Genomic DNA, 17,723 nt, shown 5'->3' on the forward strand with positions numbered 1-17,723 from the left:
TTTTTAACATAAATACGTTTACTTCATACCTCAAAGACATAAGTATGCAAGTAGATATGCAAATTAGATAACTGGGAGCAGGATTCTTTTGAGTAAGATTTGGTTTGATTTGAAAGCTAAATATTAGCGAAATCGTACAAGAGAAGAAATGAAATGACACAGAATAATTGCTGTTACCTTTACTAAAACGTTATTCATTCAAGTTTTTTTTTTAAATGATCCAAGGAACTTTCTTTTTACAGTAAATGAAGATACAAAAGGAGTTAAGAGGTTGTACAGTTTGGTTCACAAGGCAATAGAAAACATGTATCACTACACATGACATACGTTTCTGATGTTAATTTTAATTTTGATGCGATCATTTCATCAAGGGGAAAGAGTTATGTGAAAATGATAAATAGAATTCATCAAAAGTGTTTTTTAATATTGAAACATCAATCGTATACTGTTAATCGGTATTTGACTCGCCTTGGTTGATGCATGTCAACCTGTTGTATTGATGGATGCTCATGATGTCAATCACTGGATTGCTTGGTCCAGATTTGATTATTTCAACACAACCATCATATAGCTGGCAAATTGCTGAGTGCAGTGTTAAATAACAAACAAACACACACTCTTTTTCAGCAATCTTTCAAATATATCAATCAAATGTTCCAACAAAAATGTCACACATACTGTCTAAGAAGTAATCAGCTGTTCTTTATTCCATAGTGGCTGGCTTAACGTACTTAGCCACAGAAACATTGGACAAAGTTTGAGTGTTTGCCAAGTTCTCAGCCTCAGAGTAGTCTTATGTTTGTCTGACATTTCGCGAGCAGACGCGCAGTTAGCGAAATTTCTCTCTATGTGTCATTAAGCTAAATTACTCTGCAACCTCGACTACATCGCAGGAAGCTCGCACAAATAGAATGCAATAATGTTAGGTCAGATCGGGTCTTGTGTTTGATCTGCTGATTTGGAAAAGCTTTGCAAAAGGAAATAGTGAAAAAGAGCTGTTGATTAATAATTAACATGGTAAATTTGGATTCTGCTTGTGTACCGTAGGTATATGTCAATGTATGTTGTGTTGTTAACATCAAGATATTGTAACAACAACATCACGATGTTGTATTGTTAACATCTTGGCGGCATAACTGTTACATCATTTCATACTTTAATTGGAAATTTATACTGAAACTTTGGCCAAATTAAAAAATGATGTGGTTCCGATTACACCTCTTTCAAATTTAGGGTAGCTAGGTAGGAATCTTTTTTTTACATATTTTTTTTAGAAGGAAAGTACAAACTATAGGTGAGGTGAGGTGAAATTGGGTTTAACGTCGAGCTTGAGAAAATTTCGCTCATATGACGACATGCTTGCGTGTGTATGTGTATGTGCGGCTGCTTGTACTAGCCCAGACTTAAGCTGGTTTTATAGTGCTAGCCCACTGAGATACCATGCTTCAGTGAAGCAGAAATACCCCACTCAGACACATTATACTGACTCCAAGCCGACCAGTCCTTGTTGTACCCATTAATGCCGAGTGCCAGACAGGGACCAACAAGTACCATATTTTAACGTCTTTTGGTATGACGCGGTCGGGGATCGAACCCGCGACCTTCCGCTCTCTGGGCGGACGCTCTAACCACTACACCACACATATATCAGTGTGCAACTGTTTATTCGATCAAGCTTGCAGCCATCATATCAACTTTCCCTATCAGAATGATCGATATCTTTCAGTGCCGGGAAAAAAACAATGGTATCTGAAAGCTTATTTTATTAAGTCTGCTTACAAAAATAGGGTGGGCACCAGAATTCAAGGGTCGGTCGGGTAATCGGAACCATAACATTCCCTTTAGGCCTGATGCAACAATGAAGAAATATATTTTGGTCCCTGTGCAAATTGTGACATGTTCAAATGAGTGAGTGAGTTAAAACTGAATGATGCATCAGCATTATTTCATCTATATAACTAATTTGATGTAATAATAGCAATATAAAACCTGAATATCACTATCAGACACCACTTGCAGAAACTGATAAACATAGAGCAAACATAACACCAGAAATTGGCGTCACACATTGAACCCACGTGGAGTTGAACCCAAGTTTGCAGTGTGGCAAGTGAACGCAATAACTACTAGGCTACCCAACTGCTCTGATAAACATAAAGTAAGGGTGAAGCATATTTTCAATATGTCTGCCATGGCAGCCATCTTCAAAACTGGGGCTACCCCACTGCCCCGATAAACATAGAGATTTGGATACATAAAAAAGGAATCCCTTTACATAATAACACGCTTAAGACTTAAGTATTTGTGATCCGGGCTAGAATAGATCTTCAATCACCCATGCTTCTCACAAGAGGTGACTAATGGGATGGGGTGGTCAGGCTCGTTGGCTTGGTTGATACATGTCATCATATCCCTATGTTGTAGATCGATGTTCATGCTGTTGATCACAGGTCCTGACTCAATTACTTACATACCGTCACCACATAGATGGAATATTACTGAGTGTGGCATAAAACTAAACTCACTCACACTCGCTTAGTATGAGTGAAACACATTTTCAATATGTCTGCCATGGCAGCCATCTTTACAACTGGATTTGATTTCTGTGAACATATTTTCAAAACACCACTTCCACAGTAATCAGCGCCAAGTTTCAGAATCTGTTGTGGATTGAGATACAAATGTACTTTTTGCTGAAAGGTCACATAGTGCACACAGAAAGAGTCAGACCACGTAATAAAAATCCAATTGCTGTGTCTTTGTGATCGATCAGATTATACTAAACCTTCATACAATAGTTGGCAGGTTGATCTGTAAACATATCACTTAGCAGCTAATATGGCTCAGCCCATTGATGGAATTACGGCCAACGTACTTGGATTATGTTAAGGTCACCAAAATTGACTGGGCCCTGCCTTCCCTACATAAAGCTTGGTTTTGAATATGAAAAAATCCAGTGAATGGTTCTTGAGATAGCTTAACATGCAGGTTAACATGCTGAAATCTTCAAGGTGTTGCCATGACCTTGAAAATTATGTGAAGGTCACCAAAATCGACTGGGCCCTGCGCCTTCCCTAGATAAAGCTTGGTATTGAGTATGAAGAAAATCCAGTGAATGGTTCTTGAGATAGCTTAACATGAAGGTAAAACGCAGTGGGGATAAAAATCACATACATTTACTCTACTATATATTGGCTTAAAAAATCTATAGAGAATTACTTTAAAAAAACGTATCAAAGTTTTACGCCATATAGGTTTCAGCAATCTATATTTCAGTATTCTTGTATTCTGTTTACAGGAAAACACTTAATAAACTGTTTCATTACTAAACTATTAAGTATTATGGGGCTGTGGGGTAGACTAGTGGTTACAGCGTTTGCTCGTCATGCCGCAGACCTGGGTTCGATTCCCCACATGGGTACAATGTGTGAAACCCATTTCTGGTGTCCCCCGCCGCGATATTGCTGGAATATTGCTACAAGGGGTGTAAAACCATACTCACTCACTATTAAGTATTAATATCATCAGACCCAAATCGACACAAAATTCATTCGGCAAATCATGTTTCCCTTTGGAATTAACAAAGTTCACTCATGTATCGTTAACACATCTTATTATATGGGAGTGAGTGAGTGAGTTTAGTCTTATGCCGCTTTTAGCAATATTCCAGCAGTATCGGTAGGGGACACCAGAAATGGGCTTCACACCAGCAAGCATGACCATTTGATGCCGTTAGTCAGCCTCTTACAAGCATGGATTACAGAAGACCAATTTTCACCCAGATTTCACAGGTCAGAATGAAAGGTTGTAAGAATAATTCTGGAAATAATTTTGAATGATCAATAGTGAGTGAGTGAGTTTAGTCTTACGCCACACGCAGCAATATTCCAGCAATATGGCGATGGTCTGTAAATAATCAAGTCTGGACCAGACAATACAGTGATCAACAGCATGAGCATCAATCTGTGCAATTGGGAACCGATGACATGTGTCAACCAAGTCAGCGAGCCTGACCACCCGATCCCGTTAGTCGCCTCTTATGACAAGCATGGGTTACTGAAGATCAATATTCTAACCCGGACCTTCTCGGGTCGAATGATCAACAGCATAGAATGGGCTTTAAACATTGTACCCATGTGGGAAATAGAACCTGGTACTTTGGTGTGACAAGCCATGTACTTATGGGAAGTAATAAGTAAAACTCAGGGTGCTTCTAAAACAGCTACCAGGCAACTCCAATTGATTCCAACTACAGCTCCTTTAGCAAATACACAGGATAACACTTGTAACCGTAGTCTCAATGAGCATGGCCAAATGAAACCAGCATGTGACAAGTTAGTCTGTCATACTGACCCTGAAGCAAATATATCCAAGAAAGCCCATGCACGCCTGGAAGATGTGGCAAGTCTAGATTTCCACAGCTTCAGGGCCTCTGATAATGAAAGTCTCAGGGCTCCTTTTCATTATATTTTATTTTGTCCAATATGAGCTTATTTCCTGTAAAATATTATCATTTCAGAGACTACCGTATATGACCGTCTATAAGCCGAATTTTGAGGACCAAAAAAGCAGTCTGTAGAAGGGGGTCGTCTTATCCATGGGTTACGCTTTCATCAAACTTTTTTCCAGGGGTAAGAAAACAACATCATATGACTTCGCGTGAACAAACAACAGAAGACGACTTTGTCAGTAGAGACGTCAAATTTGCAATTAAACATCACTAGACAAGATTATTTACCTTTTAAGTTATAAGTTGTTTTTGCTGGGCATTGTATTATTTGCAGGGATTAAGATTACCGTGCGTATTTGTCTCGTACACAAAGCCGGAAATAGCAATCAGCTGTGCACACGCTTTCCGCTTAACAAGTTCAAACATGCACAATAATATACGGGATCTAATTCTGACGCAGTCATCAGTAAAATATAATACAGAATACCATTATTTAACCCAAAGAAATATATCCTAGCATTGTGTAATTTTAGTTACAGTTTTTGCTCTATAAATTAATTAAGATTACCGTGTGTATTTGAGCCGAAATAGTAATCAGCTATGCACACGCTTTTCCAGCTTAACAAGTTCAAACATGCACAATAATATAACGGGATGAATTCTGACGAAGTCGCCAGTAAAATATAATACAGAATACTATTATTTAACCCAAAGAAATATATCCTAGCATTGTGTAATTTTATTTACAGTTTTATGTAAAATATATATAATCAACACTAAGGTTATAACGGACCCTCATGAACGTGGTAAGCACATGGAATGGGGTAAAATACGGGAGCCATTTAAATTCACACATTTTACCGATGTTACTGTAAACTAGCAGTCAATGGAAAACGAGGTAGGTAATCAGTTCGTGATTGTTGAATGGGGTAAAATAAGCAAGCCAGTTTGTTGCTACAATAAATATGATATTTAGAGAAGCAAAATATATTATGCATTTTCTGTCAACTACACTTCGTTTCGATCCGTGAGTAGACACAATATATATGACAGTGAATTCTTTGAATAATGTGGACCAAAGTTATAATTATTGGTAACTGCCAGTTGTCTGTGGTCTGTGTTTGCCGCGATTAGGATCCCATCGCGGGGGATCGACTTATGCACGAAACATACCATTTTGACACTGATTTTAAGGGTCAAGTTTGGGGGTTGTCTTATCCATGGGGTCGTCTTATAGACAGTCATATACGGTAGTTGTTAGTCTAGTAGCATGTTTATATTCCAGAGAGGTGAAACTGGGTAAAATATCGTGATGAAGATTACTAAAATGACTTAGCAACCCACAAGGTGTGTGGGTGGGCGAACCAGAACTAGATTAATATCATGTTTAGCACCATAGCACTGAGTTATGATTCCGCAGTTTTACAGGGAGACTACACTCGCAAAGGATACTAACTCTGAACCAACCAGCCGTTTTATCCATACAGATACTCTTTAGATTATGAATGACTGCAGTTTTGTATTCTGGACATACTGGAGGGTTTGAATGGTCTAGAGGAGAGATTGTCTGCCCACAGAGTAGGCCTGTAGTTTGATAATCTTGAACGTGACAATGCTAAACCCCATTTCACTTTGCTTCAAGCTCGCATAACAACTACTTACTTACGATCCCACTGTGATGAATTAATCAAATTTTATTTGTTTCTTTACTTTCTTTTTTTTTTTTTTGGGGGGGGGGGGAATGTCAGTTTTATGTGAGCAGTCTGTTTGTGATCCAGTCCTGACCAACCCCTGAAGGTCCGGGTTAGAATGAACCTTCAGTAACCCATGTTTGTCGTATAGGCGACTAACGGGATCGGGTGGTCAGGCTCGCTGGTTTGGTTGACGTCATCGTATCCCAGTTGCGTAGACCGATGCTCATGACTCGATTATTTACAGACCGCCACAATACAGCTTGAATATTGCTGAGTGCGGCATAAAACTAAACTCACTCACTCACTCCAGTCCTGACTGGACAATCCAGTGATTGACATCATGAGCATTGATGTATATGATGAGGATACAATGACAGGCATAAACCAAGTCGTCAGCAGTATAATTTGTTGGTTTATTAATATTATTGCGTTGTTTGTTTCTACTTTTGTTTTTTTCTATAAATTTTAAAAATTCAATAAATGGAATGAAACATATCTATATATAAGTGACTGGTACAAGCCCTAAACAGTCAAGATTGATGTGTGAGTTCAGCAATTATATTGACATAGGTCACTCATTCAGCACAAACTGATCAACCTAACATAATCCTGAACATAATTTAGAAGCAGCCCATGAATAAAGACAGAACTTTGTGTAATGTGTGAGTAAATTAAAAATTTATACTATCAGTATCACAAAAGTTTATGAAAGATATTATTATCAAAAACCCAATTTTCATATCGATAATCATTTGCAATTTGTTTTCTTATAACTTGTTTCAGAGGACGAAAAAACATAAATAATTATTCGATATATATGTCAAGCCTTTATCACGTCTATAAATGACAAATAACCTACCATCATAATATCCATGCTTGTACGTCACTTGAATACGAGAATCAGATGTGTACCATCCATGTAGCCAACGTATCCTCACTATCTGCCACAGTATCATTAACTGTTTTTAGTCGTATCACCGAAGTCTATTTCTAGAATTCGATCTTGACCACAAAGTTGTCACAGGCATCTTTTTCCAAAGCATTTCCATTACTCAGAGTGTGAATCAGGAATCTCCATCTTGAACACTGCGACAACCTCAACCTCTACAATATTATCCCATCTACACTACACAGCTTCCAAATATATCACCACTGTTTGCTGTGACGTCACTGAGCTCCATCACAACACTGAGACATGTACAAACAAGGTTTCCCAAATATTAACACATCCACGCCTGACAAATCCAAATATTTATGATACTTGCTTTGTATATGGAAAAAAAATGGAGGAAGTGAGATCTCAAAAACTTGTTGCCATACATAGCATGTTTCTACAATAAACACAGTTCGGCCATCATGTTCAGTATCTGGACGTCTGCCAACATCTACAGAGTCCAACAGTGATCTCACCGCTCCTGACGACCAGAGAGCAAGGTAACTCTGTCTACAATGGTAAGAGTTTATTACGCACCCCCACCTAATTTTTAACTATAAACTATAGACTAAACTGCAGCGTTTGCTCATCACAAAAATAGGCGGGGGGTACGTAGGAACTTTCCTCTACAATTAACAACAATTACAACATCAGTGCAGCATCAGAATATAGGTTTCTCTGGGCCCGACTCTAATATTTACAGACCGTTGCTATAAAGCTGGAATCAGAGCTGCAGATAACTTTTTTGGGTCATTGAGTTATGTACTCGCTTGTGTTCATCTCAATTGAGTATCCTAATTTTCCTTTCAGTAACCAAATAATTTGTACTCACCTCACTCAAACTCAATTGGGTATTTTGCCATTTTCCATTAATTTTAAAAATATAATAAAGTTTAAATGTTACAGTGTTTGCTATTTATATTTGATCTCTTATATGAGAAACGATTAGAAAGACTGCAAGTTGTCAAGTTCATGTCCTGAAATAGAACCTCTCAATATATATGTACCTCAGTTATTTTATCTATCCACTGGTACGCAAGTAAGATTTGACATTTTTGTGTGTACGCATGTAACATCACATTTATTGAGTACTTACAAAAATTCAAGCGTACGGGTACGCAATAGTCTTAATAGGAATTGAGTTTTCACATAAATATTTGCGTAATTTACGCAGATACGCAGCTTATCTGTACTTCTGTGGAATATTGCTGAGTGCAGCATTAAACAACAGACAAACAAACAAACAGAAAGTAGGCTAGATATTCACCATTGAAAAGGCGTCGTGAACGTCACGATCTCACAGCAACTTAGATGCAGTTTCCCACCTTTACCATGTCAAGATGTAACACAAATCTACCCAATGGCTCTGATCACCTTAGATACAGCTTCCCACCTTTACCATGTCAAGATGTAACACAAATCTACCCAATGGCTCTGATCATCTATGTTTGTGACTTGAATCTTTTGGATCTTCCTCCGTGAGAACAGACAAGAAAGATGACACCTCGGAGCAAAACAATCCCACCTATAATGCTGTTTCTACTCTAAGGCTGTTGGAGGAGCCGAGAAGGTTCCAGCATCACATCACGTTGCCATCGGCAACACTGCCTCCAACACCAGGTGTTCCTTGTTTTCACTTCCTTAGTGGAAAGTGTGAAGGCTGCTCAAATCTCACACAACATGTATGTTCTTGAACTTCCTGTTGCCACGATAAAACCAAGGTCATGTGCATTATAAGGATCCAATTGCAGCTGAAATGTTCTCTGTTATTTTCAATTCACCAGTGAAAAGAGCAAAGAATACAGTAATTTGACAACACATTCCTTCCCGTAACACTGTCAGCTAAACATCAAGGCCAAAGCATGAAAAGGATCCAATTGCAGCTGAAATGTTCTCTGTTATTTTCCATTCACCAGTGAAAAGAGTAAAAAAAACTGTACTCTCACACGTTCCTTCCTTCTAATAATCAAGGCCAAAGTATGACAGGACCCCAACATAGCAAAAATGTTCTCCGTTATTTTCCGTTCATCAGTAAAATGGATAGAGAATGCTCCAATTTCACAAAACTTCCTTTAACACAGCCTACAAAACATCAAGTATGAAAAGGACCAAAATGTAGCAAAAAAGTTCTCCGTTATTTTCAGTTCATCAGTGAGTGGAGAATGTTGCAGTCTGACAACAACACGTTCCTACCTACATCACTCTACCTTGTTTCCCAGCTGGGCCGAGTTTAACCCTAACTAACGGAGTCACGACCTATGACATCATCACCTGTAACGAGCTATGACACCTATCAACTATCAGCAGGGACAAATTCTTCACCCCTGACAGCATGGTACAGCAATGTGGATCATGTGACTCGGGTCACCTGTCAAACTGACTGTCAAATGACTGCAGTGCTCACATGAATCAATGGTTTTTGTACATGCTGACTGGCTCCTTGCCATATCGCAGCAGTGGGTCATAGTGGTTTTCACCAGCTAGCAGAGCTACAGATAACTTTTTGGGTCATTGAGTTCTGCACTCGCTTGTGTTCATCTCAATTAAATTGAGTATCCTAATTTTCCTTTGAGTAACCAAATAAATTGTACTCACCTCACTCAAACACAATTGGGTATTTTGCCATTTTCCATTAATTTTGAAAATATAATAAAGTTTAAATGTTAGTGCTTGTTATCTATATTTGATCTCTAATATGAGGAACGATTAGAAACACTGCAAGTTGTCAAGTTCATGTCCTGAAATAGAACCTCTCAGTATACCACAGTTATTTTACCTAACCCCCGGTACTCAAGCTAAGATTTGACATTTTCGTGTGTACGCTTGTAAGATCACATTTATTGAGTATTTACCAAAATTCAAGCGTACTTGTACGCAATAGACTTAATAGGAATTGAGTTTTCACATACATATTTGCGTAATTTACGCATATACGCAGCTTATCTGTACCTATGCGCTAAGTCTCAGAAAATATATATATATGAGTAAAACAGACATTTGCATTGAAAAGGAAATGCATATGTTTGTTGGTATGTTATATTTTCATGATACAAGAACATTTCATGATAGAGTATCTTAATCATAACAGATAACAGGAAAAAGGTTTTCCAAGCAAGTGCCAACATAATCATGATTTGAATTGAAATTTGTTTAAATATTTTTGTGAGTGAGTGACAATATATCCCAAATAATCATCGGTTAAAATATCCTTCAACTGCTTTTGTTAACATTCTATCCTCCAAAAATGAAAAAGTAATACGTAATATAATGCCTTATGTAAAACATGCTGTTATCCTCAGCTTAGAAGCAATCTCTGATCTGAACTGTAATTTGTTTTGTGAAATGTCTGTAATATATGCTGTATGTATACTTGTATGTTGCCTTAAGTACAATAAACATCTTTGAGTGGTTATATCCCAAAACTTCCACATCCCAATACTACCACACATTGAGTGAGTGAGTGAGTGAGTGACCTTCAGCTTCACATGAGAGCAGATCCCAAGTGATGCAAATCTTAGATATCTACTTTGGTGAAACCAAAGAGCACAGATATGGTGCTGACAACCTAAAAACAAAATCGGGTTGAACAAGCATTCAAAACCAAGCTTACTGAGACAAATCTCTGAACAGCATCCTTAATGAAAGGATTGACTAAATGGTTGTCTGTTGCAGGAGCTAGTTTGAATACATATACAGAATCTCATTCGAGCATCGTTTGATATCATGTCTTCAACAAGCAATGACAAAAGTTTTTAGTTTACTTTTGATAACTCCAGGCTTGCCAAGGAGTATTAAACATTGTCCAAAATGATGTTTACAATTGATATCAAAACAGGGTCACATTCTGTTTGTAATCAAATTGCTTCTTCAAATTTTTTCAGGTTGTAAACAGTAGAAAGTAACCTGAGTGGAAAAAACTACGGATAATTAGTTTCAGTGGCAGATGGATGGTGATGTCATTTGATTATGACGTCATGGCAACTTGTGACAATGGACACAATAGCAAGCAATGCATTGTGACGCAATTTTCATCTCACACAATCCACATCTCCACTAGAAGCCACTTTATGGTTTTAAATCCCAAAGGCGCATTTCTAAGGCTACCTTAAGTATAAACAGGCTCTTGTTTTACTGATGATGTAATAGACTAATGAATAGTCTCTGAAAATATACTCATTGAAACGAATTAGGGAATACATGAAAGTACAAGTGTTCCTTTATTTATTTAATTTCACTCACAGTGCAATACACACCTTGTGAAGAAACCTGGAAAACAATAAAGGAACACTTGTACTTTCATGTGTTCCCTTATTTGTTTCCATGAGTATATATCATTTTGATAGAAACAAACAATTCCGTGTAATTTCAAAAGGCGCCCCAGTGAGATGGGAGATTTAGAACCTGAGGAAATCTAGACCTGGGCCTAGATTTTCGAAGCTCTCTTACCGCTAAGATAGTCGTAAGTGCCATACGTTAACATTAACTTACGACTATCTTAGCGCTAAGAGAGCTTCGAAAATATAGGCCCTGCATTATTAAAGGCTTTAGCATTCAGTAAGGGCTGACGAAGGGGCAAGGAACAGCCCAGAAATGTTGTGTATACAATAAAGAAGAAGTTGACATCCATAATATTTTGTCTTATAATAGTAAACAAGGTAACATATGACAGCGGTGAATATCTGGAGGAACTACATCACTGTAGAGTAAAGTAGCACTTTGTCCTGCTATACGTACATTAAAACAAAATAAAAACACATATTCCGGCAAACAATATTGACAGAGTATCCTTCCTGCATGAACAGAACACTGGCTTGTTCCAATCACCATGATCGCCACCAGGGACTGAGCCTTACAAAATAGAGGTGAAACGGTATACGGCAGTATTAGTAGAACTGCGGTATTTTGCCTTCAGTTCGGTATACCTTATGCAATCCAAAAATTTGGTATTTCAGGTTTTCTTACCATCATTTCTATCTAGTCATAAAATGACAGTTTTGTTCATTCAAGATAACGAGGAGTATGGCTATTCTTTATCCATGTTATTGAACAACGTAAGGTTTCGCTCCTGTTGTCAATTTTCTGCATTTCTGCATCTCATGTACCGAACTGAAGGCCTTGTACCACAATATGTACCGCACTGTGGAAAGAACGTACCATTCCACCCCTACTTACAACTAAATAAAAAAATGTCCTTACCCCTATATTATTCACTCTGTGAGAAGTGCTGGAAATTTGAACTGCGGTGACATTGTCATTTCTATCCGTCATTTCAACCACCGAGGACATGGTAAAGCCTCACACAGGCATTGCTGGATACAAAGGTGTCTGTAAGGAAAATAGTATTTTTTATGCGCTCGAGGGAACAAGTACTTAGTAAAGCCTCACACAGGCGTTACAGGATACAAAGGTGTCTGTAAGGAGAATAGTACTTCATAAACCTTCATGTGCTCAATGACAATGGTGTCTGTAAGGGAAATAGTACCTCATAAACTCTAATGCGCTCATTGCTGGATAAAAAAGGTGTCTGTAAGGGAAATAGTACTTGATAAAGTCTCATGCACATATATATACTGTATACAAAGGTGTTTGTAAGGGAAATAGTACCTCATAAACCCTCATGCGCTCATTGCTGGATACAAAGGTGTCTGTAAGGGAAATAGTACTTGACAAAGTCTCTTGCACATATATATATACGGTATATACTGGATACAAAAGTGTCTGTAAGGGAAATAGTACTTGGTAAAGCCTCACACAGGCGTTGCTGGATACAAAGGTGTCTGTAAGGGAAATAGTACTTGGTAGACCCTCAGACAGGCATTGCTGGATACAAAGGTGTCTGTAAGGGAAATAGTACTTGGTAAAGCCTCACACAGGCATTGCTGGATACAAAGGTGTCTGTAAGGGAAATAGTACTTGGTAAAGCCTCACACAGGCATTGCTGGTTACAAAGGTGTCTGTAAGGGAAATAGTACTTAGTAGACCCTCACTGAGCCTCAGAAGTCATGGCTGGATACAAAGGTGTCTGTAAGGGAAATAGTACTTGCTAAAATCTCACACAGGACATTGCTGGATACAAAGGTGTCTGTAAGGGAAATAGTACTTGGTAAAGCCTCACACAGGCATTGCTGGATACAAAGGTGTCTGTGAGGGTAATAGTACCAGGTAAAATCTCACAGTAATCAGTAAGCATGCTAAGGAGGGCAGCATACAGATCTAAATCCGAACAAACATACACAGAATTTGACAGAAACATTATCCTCATGTAACCATATCAAAGTCAGGAGGAAAGACTGCTTAATCAGAAAGAAATATGAACATTGGCGACTTGTCCTGCAATCATACAATACCAGTGTTATTGTCATTTAACAATCTATCACGTGACTTAGCACATGTGCAGGTTACTAGTCCTGTCTGTACCTGTGTCCTCCGATTCAATCGTCCCAGCCCTAACAGACAGACGCTTGTACCACTATGCTACCCATGTCCCTTGAAAATGTTATCTTACAATTTGTAAATGTTATCATGGCTATATCAATGTCCTCAAATGAGAGTTCTTAGTACACAATAAATTAATCAACTGATTATCATTCAGTTTGCCGAGGCAAGATATCCATGTTGACTGTTGACAGGCAGGTCTTATCACTCATTAGAGGTATGGATGTTATTGACAGTAGACCATCAAAACTGGTGTGGTGACACGAAATTTGGTTCAAGTTTAACATCATGACTGACTGACTGAGTTTGGTTTTATGACGCTTTTAGCAATATTCCAGCAATATCACGGCGGGGGACACCAGAAATGGGCTTCACACATTGTACCCATGTGGGGATTCGAACCCGGGTCTTCGGCGTGACGAGCCAACGTTTAACCACTAGGCTACCCCACTGCCCCTTAACATCATGAATATGCGTAAGATTGTTGTAGGTGCGCTTAGCAACTAGCGAGAAACGTTTGGATCCTTAGACATGTTAGAATGAGTGAGTTTAGTTTTACGCCGCACTCAGCAATATTCCAACTATATGGCGGCGGTCTGTAAATAATCGAGTCTAGGCCAGACAATCCAGTGATCAACAGCATGAGCATCGATCTACGCAATTTGGGTTACAATGCCATGTAAACAAAGTCAGCGAGCCTGACCACCGATCCCGTTAGTCGCCTCTCACGACAAGCATGGGTTACTGAAGATCAATTCTAACCCGGATCTTCACGGGTCTTGATGAATGCATGGAATGGACCTCAATCATGACCTCAACTGCAGACAAAACAAATATGATGCAGCATTATATAGCATGGAAAAATACCTCTCGGCCTAGAGTTTTAACATCATATTTTGATCCATTACATAAACGTTAACTGACTCTTAATCAGAGATTGGAAATGAAGCTGGGTACAACACCAGTTTCATTGTGTTACTTTTATAATATCATTTTTTTCCATTAATTGTAAAAATATATTAAGTTTAAATGTTGGTTTACGTGTTTGTTATTTATTTTTGATCTGTAATATGAGAAACGATTCGAAAGACTGCAAGTTGCCATGTTCAGGGACCTGTTTCACAAAGCTATCGTAGCGCTACGACTGTCGTAAATCTATGTTAGAGTATAGGAGGTACGAGAGTCGTAGCGCTACGATAGCTTTGTGAAACGAGTCCTGGTGCTGAAAAAGAACCTCTCAATATACCTCAGTTATTTTATCTATTTTTGTTTGTACGCATGTAAAATAAAATTTATTGAGTATTTACAAAAATGTAAGCGTACTTGAACGCAATAGACTTAATAGGAATTCAGGTTTCACGTAAATATTTGCATAATTTACGCAGATACGCAGCTGATCTGTACCTCTGCTTAATTACCAAACCTTACACTCTCTGAGGAGAAGGTCTATCCACTCTACCACTAAGACATACACCTCCTCTTTCATTCAGGTAAGCTATGAACACTTGATACCTACAAGTCTTTTTGATGAGGAATATGTGGTGGTGGTGGTGGAATTGGGTTTAACGTCGTGCTTGAGAATATTTCGCTCATATGACGACGTGCATGTGTGTGTATGTGTATGTGCGGCTGCTTGTACTAGCCCAGACTTAAGCTGGTTTTATAGTGCTAGCCCACTGAGATACCATGCCGCAGTGAAGCATGAATACCCCACTCAGACACATTATACTGACTCTGAGCCGACCAGTCCTTGTTGTACCCATTAATGCCGAGCGTAAGGCAGGGACCAACAAGTACCATATTTTAACGTCTTTTGGTATGACGCGGTCGGGGATCGAACCCGCGACCTTCCGCACTCCTGGCGGACGCTCTAACCACTACACCACGGAGGCGGTCTGAGGAATATGTAATGTACATAGATAATGATAAAGGCTATATATAAAGTGCCTGTTTCCATGCCCTTGTGCATTCTCAAGGTGCCAAGACATTACTACCCCAGATGACCCAAGTTGCCTGTTAGGTGCTAGAAGGTTAACAGTCATATGACTTATCCCACCGGTATGACTTATATTACCAGTAACACGGTAGTTATATGATATATAACCTTGAACATGATCAGCTTTAAGGAAGGGGTGAAATATAAAAAAATTGTATGTTTGTTTCATATTGAATCATATTTATAATCAGCCATAATAATTACAGTTGCTATGGTTTCATAAACATAATACACATGATAAACAGCAAATAAAACAAGTCATAACCTAACATTTTCTTCATGATTATGATGATACATGAGCATATACTAGTATATGATAAACACATTGATGAAAACGAGATTAATTTAATCATGGTAATATCTGTATGAAACATTTGCCATCCTATAAGTATGACTTGCTCTCGCAAATTACAATCTTAGTGAGAAGCTGATTGAATAACTGACAGCAACATTATGATGATTATGATGATAATGATGACCTGTAAAATGCAATCTGTAACTGAAAGCATGATCATCAACATCTTTCAACATATATTGACTTAAATTGATTAAGAAAATGCGATAAATGATTATTTACCCAAGGGTTTTCATGCTAATTGCATATGAACATAAATATATTCCATGTACACAATTTTAAAAACACACCATCATAACCATATCCATGGTTTAGTCAACATGATCAATTGTTTATCTGTCTATGTCACATTTTTCATCTCAATAAATTTGAGAATTAAACCACAAACACTGAAAAAATGAAAATTATTTACATGAAAGGTTATTTTGACATGATTGATAAACACATATTATATTTGATATTTCATGAAAGTAATATTGCTCAATAATGTAATTAAATAACCAAAACCAAAACAATAATTTATAATAAAACTAAAACATTTTTAGATATGAAAATAAATGGGTTGAAATACGCATCGTCCATATTCCCCCGAAAGCGTACACTTCGCATACACATATATACATCAAAAGAAGACAGAAATCGATCAAACTCCATGGCTGCTATCAGTTCTGTCAAATCGGCAAAATACGGCACAAACAACCCAATCTGGCAAACATTACATCTAACTATCAAAAACTGTGTCCCAGCCTGACAATCCCGTTGAATAAATCTCATATCAACATGTCTGTATCACACATGCCGATACACGATTTCTCAACTGTCTGCGAGCGTTGGCAGTGGTGCCCGTAACAGGCTTTGGTAAAATCGACACAGTCCCGAAACAATAAGAATTTCGTGGATAAAAGTGAGGATATCAAAAGTTGAAAACTCCATGAACTTACCACTACATTTTCTCTTTGTGTTATCACGGTAAAATAGTCAATATTCTGTTAATATAATTCCTTCTATCGTCTTCAAGAGTCGCCATTTTGGCACATTAGCATAATTTTTCCAAGAGATGCTCTTTCCCTCAGAACTGATATTAGTTAAGGTCGCCACCTCACGCGAACCTACCCTCCAGTGTAAATTTGCCATACGCATGTTTATTCAAATGATCTTGTTGTTTAATAATACGACATAACAAACAGATGTTTATAATTGTATCTAGATCAATGTACACACTGATATAATGTATACCGTAGTATAAATGGTGCAGGCGATTAATGCCTTCATCATTCGTGTAAGTTTCCGTGTTTTCATTATTAACAAAACAAATGACAGGCATTATTATACAAATACAATGCATTATACTAATTACATTAAAAATAGATCATAAGTATTATATTATGTTCATCTCATTGTTGCCAGACGCTCAGGAAGTGAACAAGCGTTTGCCCATTCACCCGAGGTTCACTGTAGTTGTAACTAGTTGTTTGTTAAATATTATGCCCGTTGACGCACCTGCCAGTTTCCATACGGGACACAGAATGGAAAATGGTACCAGATGCGGCCCAGCTAGAATGTGCAAATGGCACATTTCCTCGCCCGTAGTTAATGAAATGTCTTCCTACGTATCATCCTTAGCTAAAACGAGTCTAGAACCGTCTGAGTTTCTTTTGAAATGTAAAATTGTGGCAGGGAGCTGATTATCGATTTTTTACCCAGAACAACTCGATTTTGGTTATCCGACGAACTACTTAATAGAAATCGGAACATAAAATGAAGGATCGACTTGTAGGTTGACTGATATCGGAGCAATGTTAAAAACAAAACAACATAAATACGGTGTCTTATCATGTACACACTCGTGTAATGTAAAA

At 38.0% G+C, this 17,723-nt stretch overlaps 1 protein-coding gene across 1 annotated transcript in view; it reads right to left on the minus strand.

The window, feature by feature from the left end:
• The window catches only part of LOC124283902, a 79,897-nt gene extending 63,006 nt beyond the window's left edge, over nt 1–16,891 (minus strand). Inside the window, 2 exon segments of the mRNA XM_046719939.1 lie at nt 12,275–12,403; nt 16,806–16,891. Coding sequence (XP_046575895.1) covers nt 12,275–12,364 — 90 coding nt within the window. The 5' untranslated portion in view covers nt 12,365–12,403; nt 16,806–16,891.
• Nucleotides 16,892–17,723: the final 832 nt, after the last annotated feature.

Source organism: Haliotis rubra, unplaced genomic scaffold (assembly GCF_003918875.1).
Source record: "Haliotis rubra isolate DU_JTF1 unplaced genomic scaffold, ASM391887v1 Scf324, whole genome shotgun sequence".
NCBI classification, from domain to species: Eukaryota; Metazoa; Mollusca; class Gastropoda; order Lepetellida; family Haliotidae; genus Haliotis; species Haliotis rubra.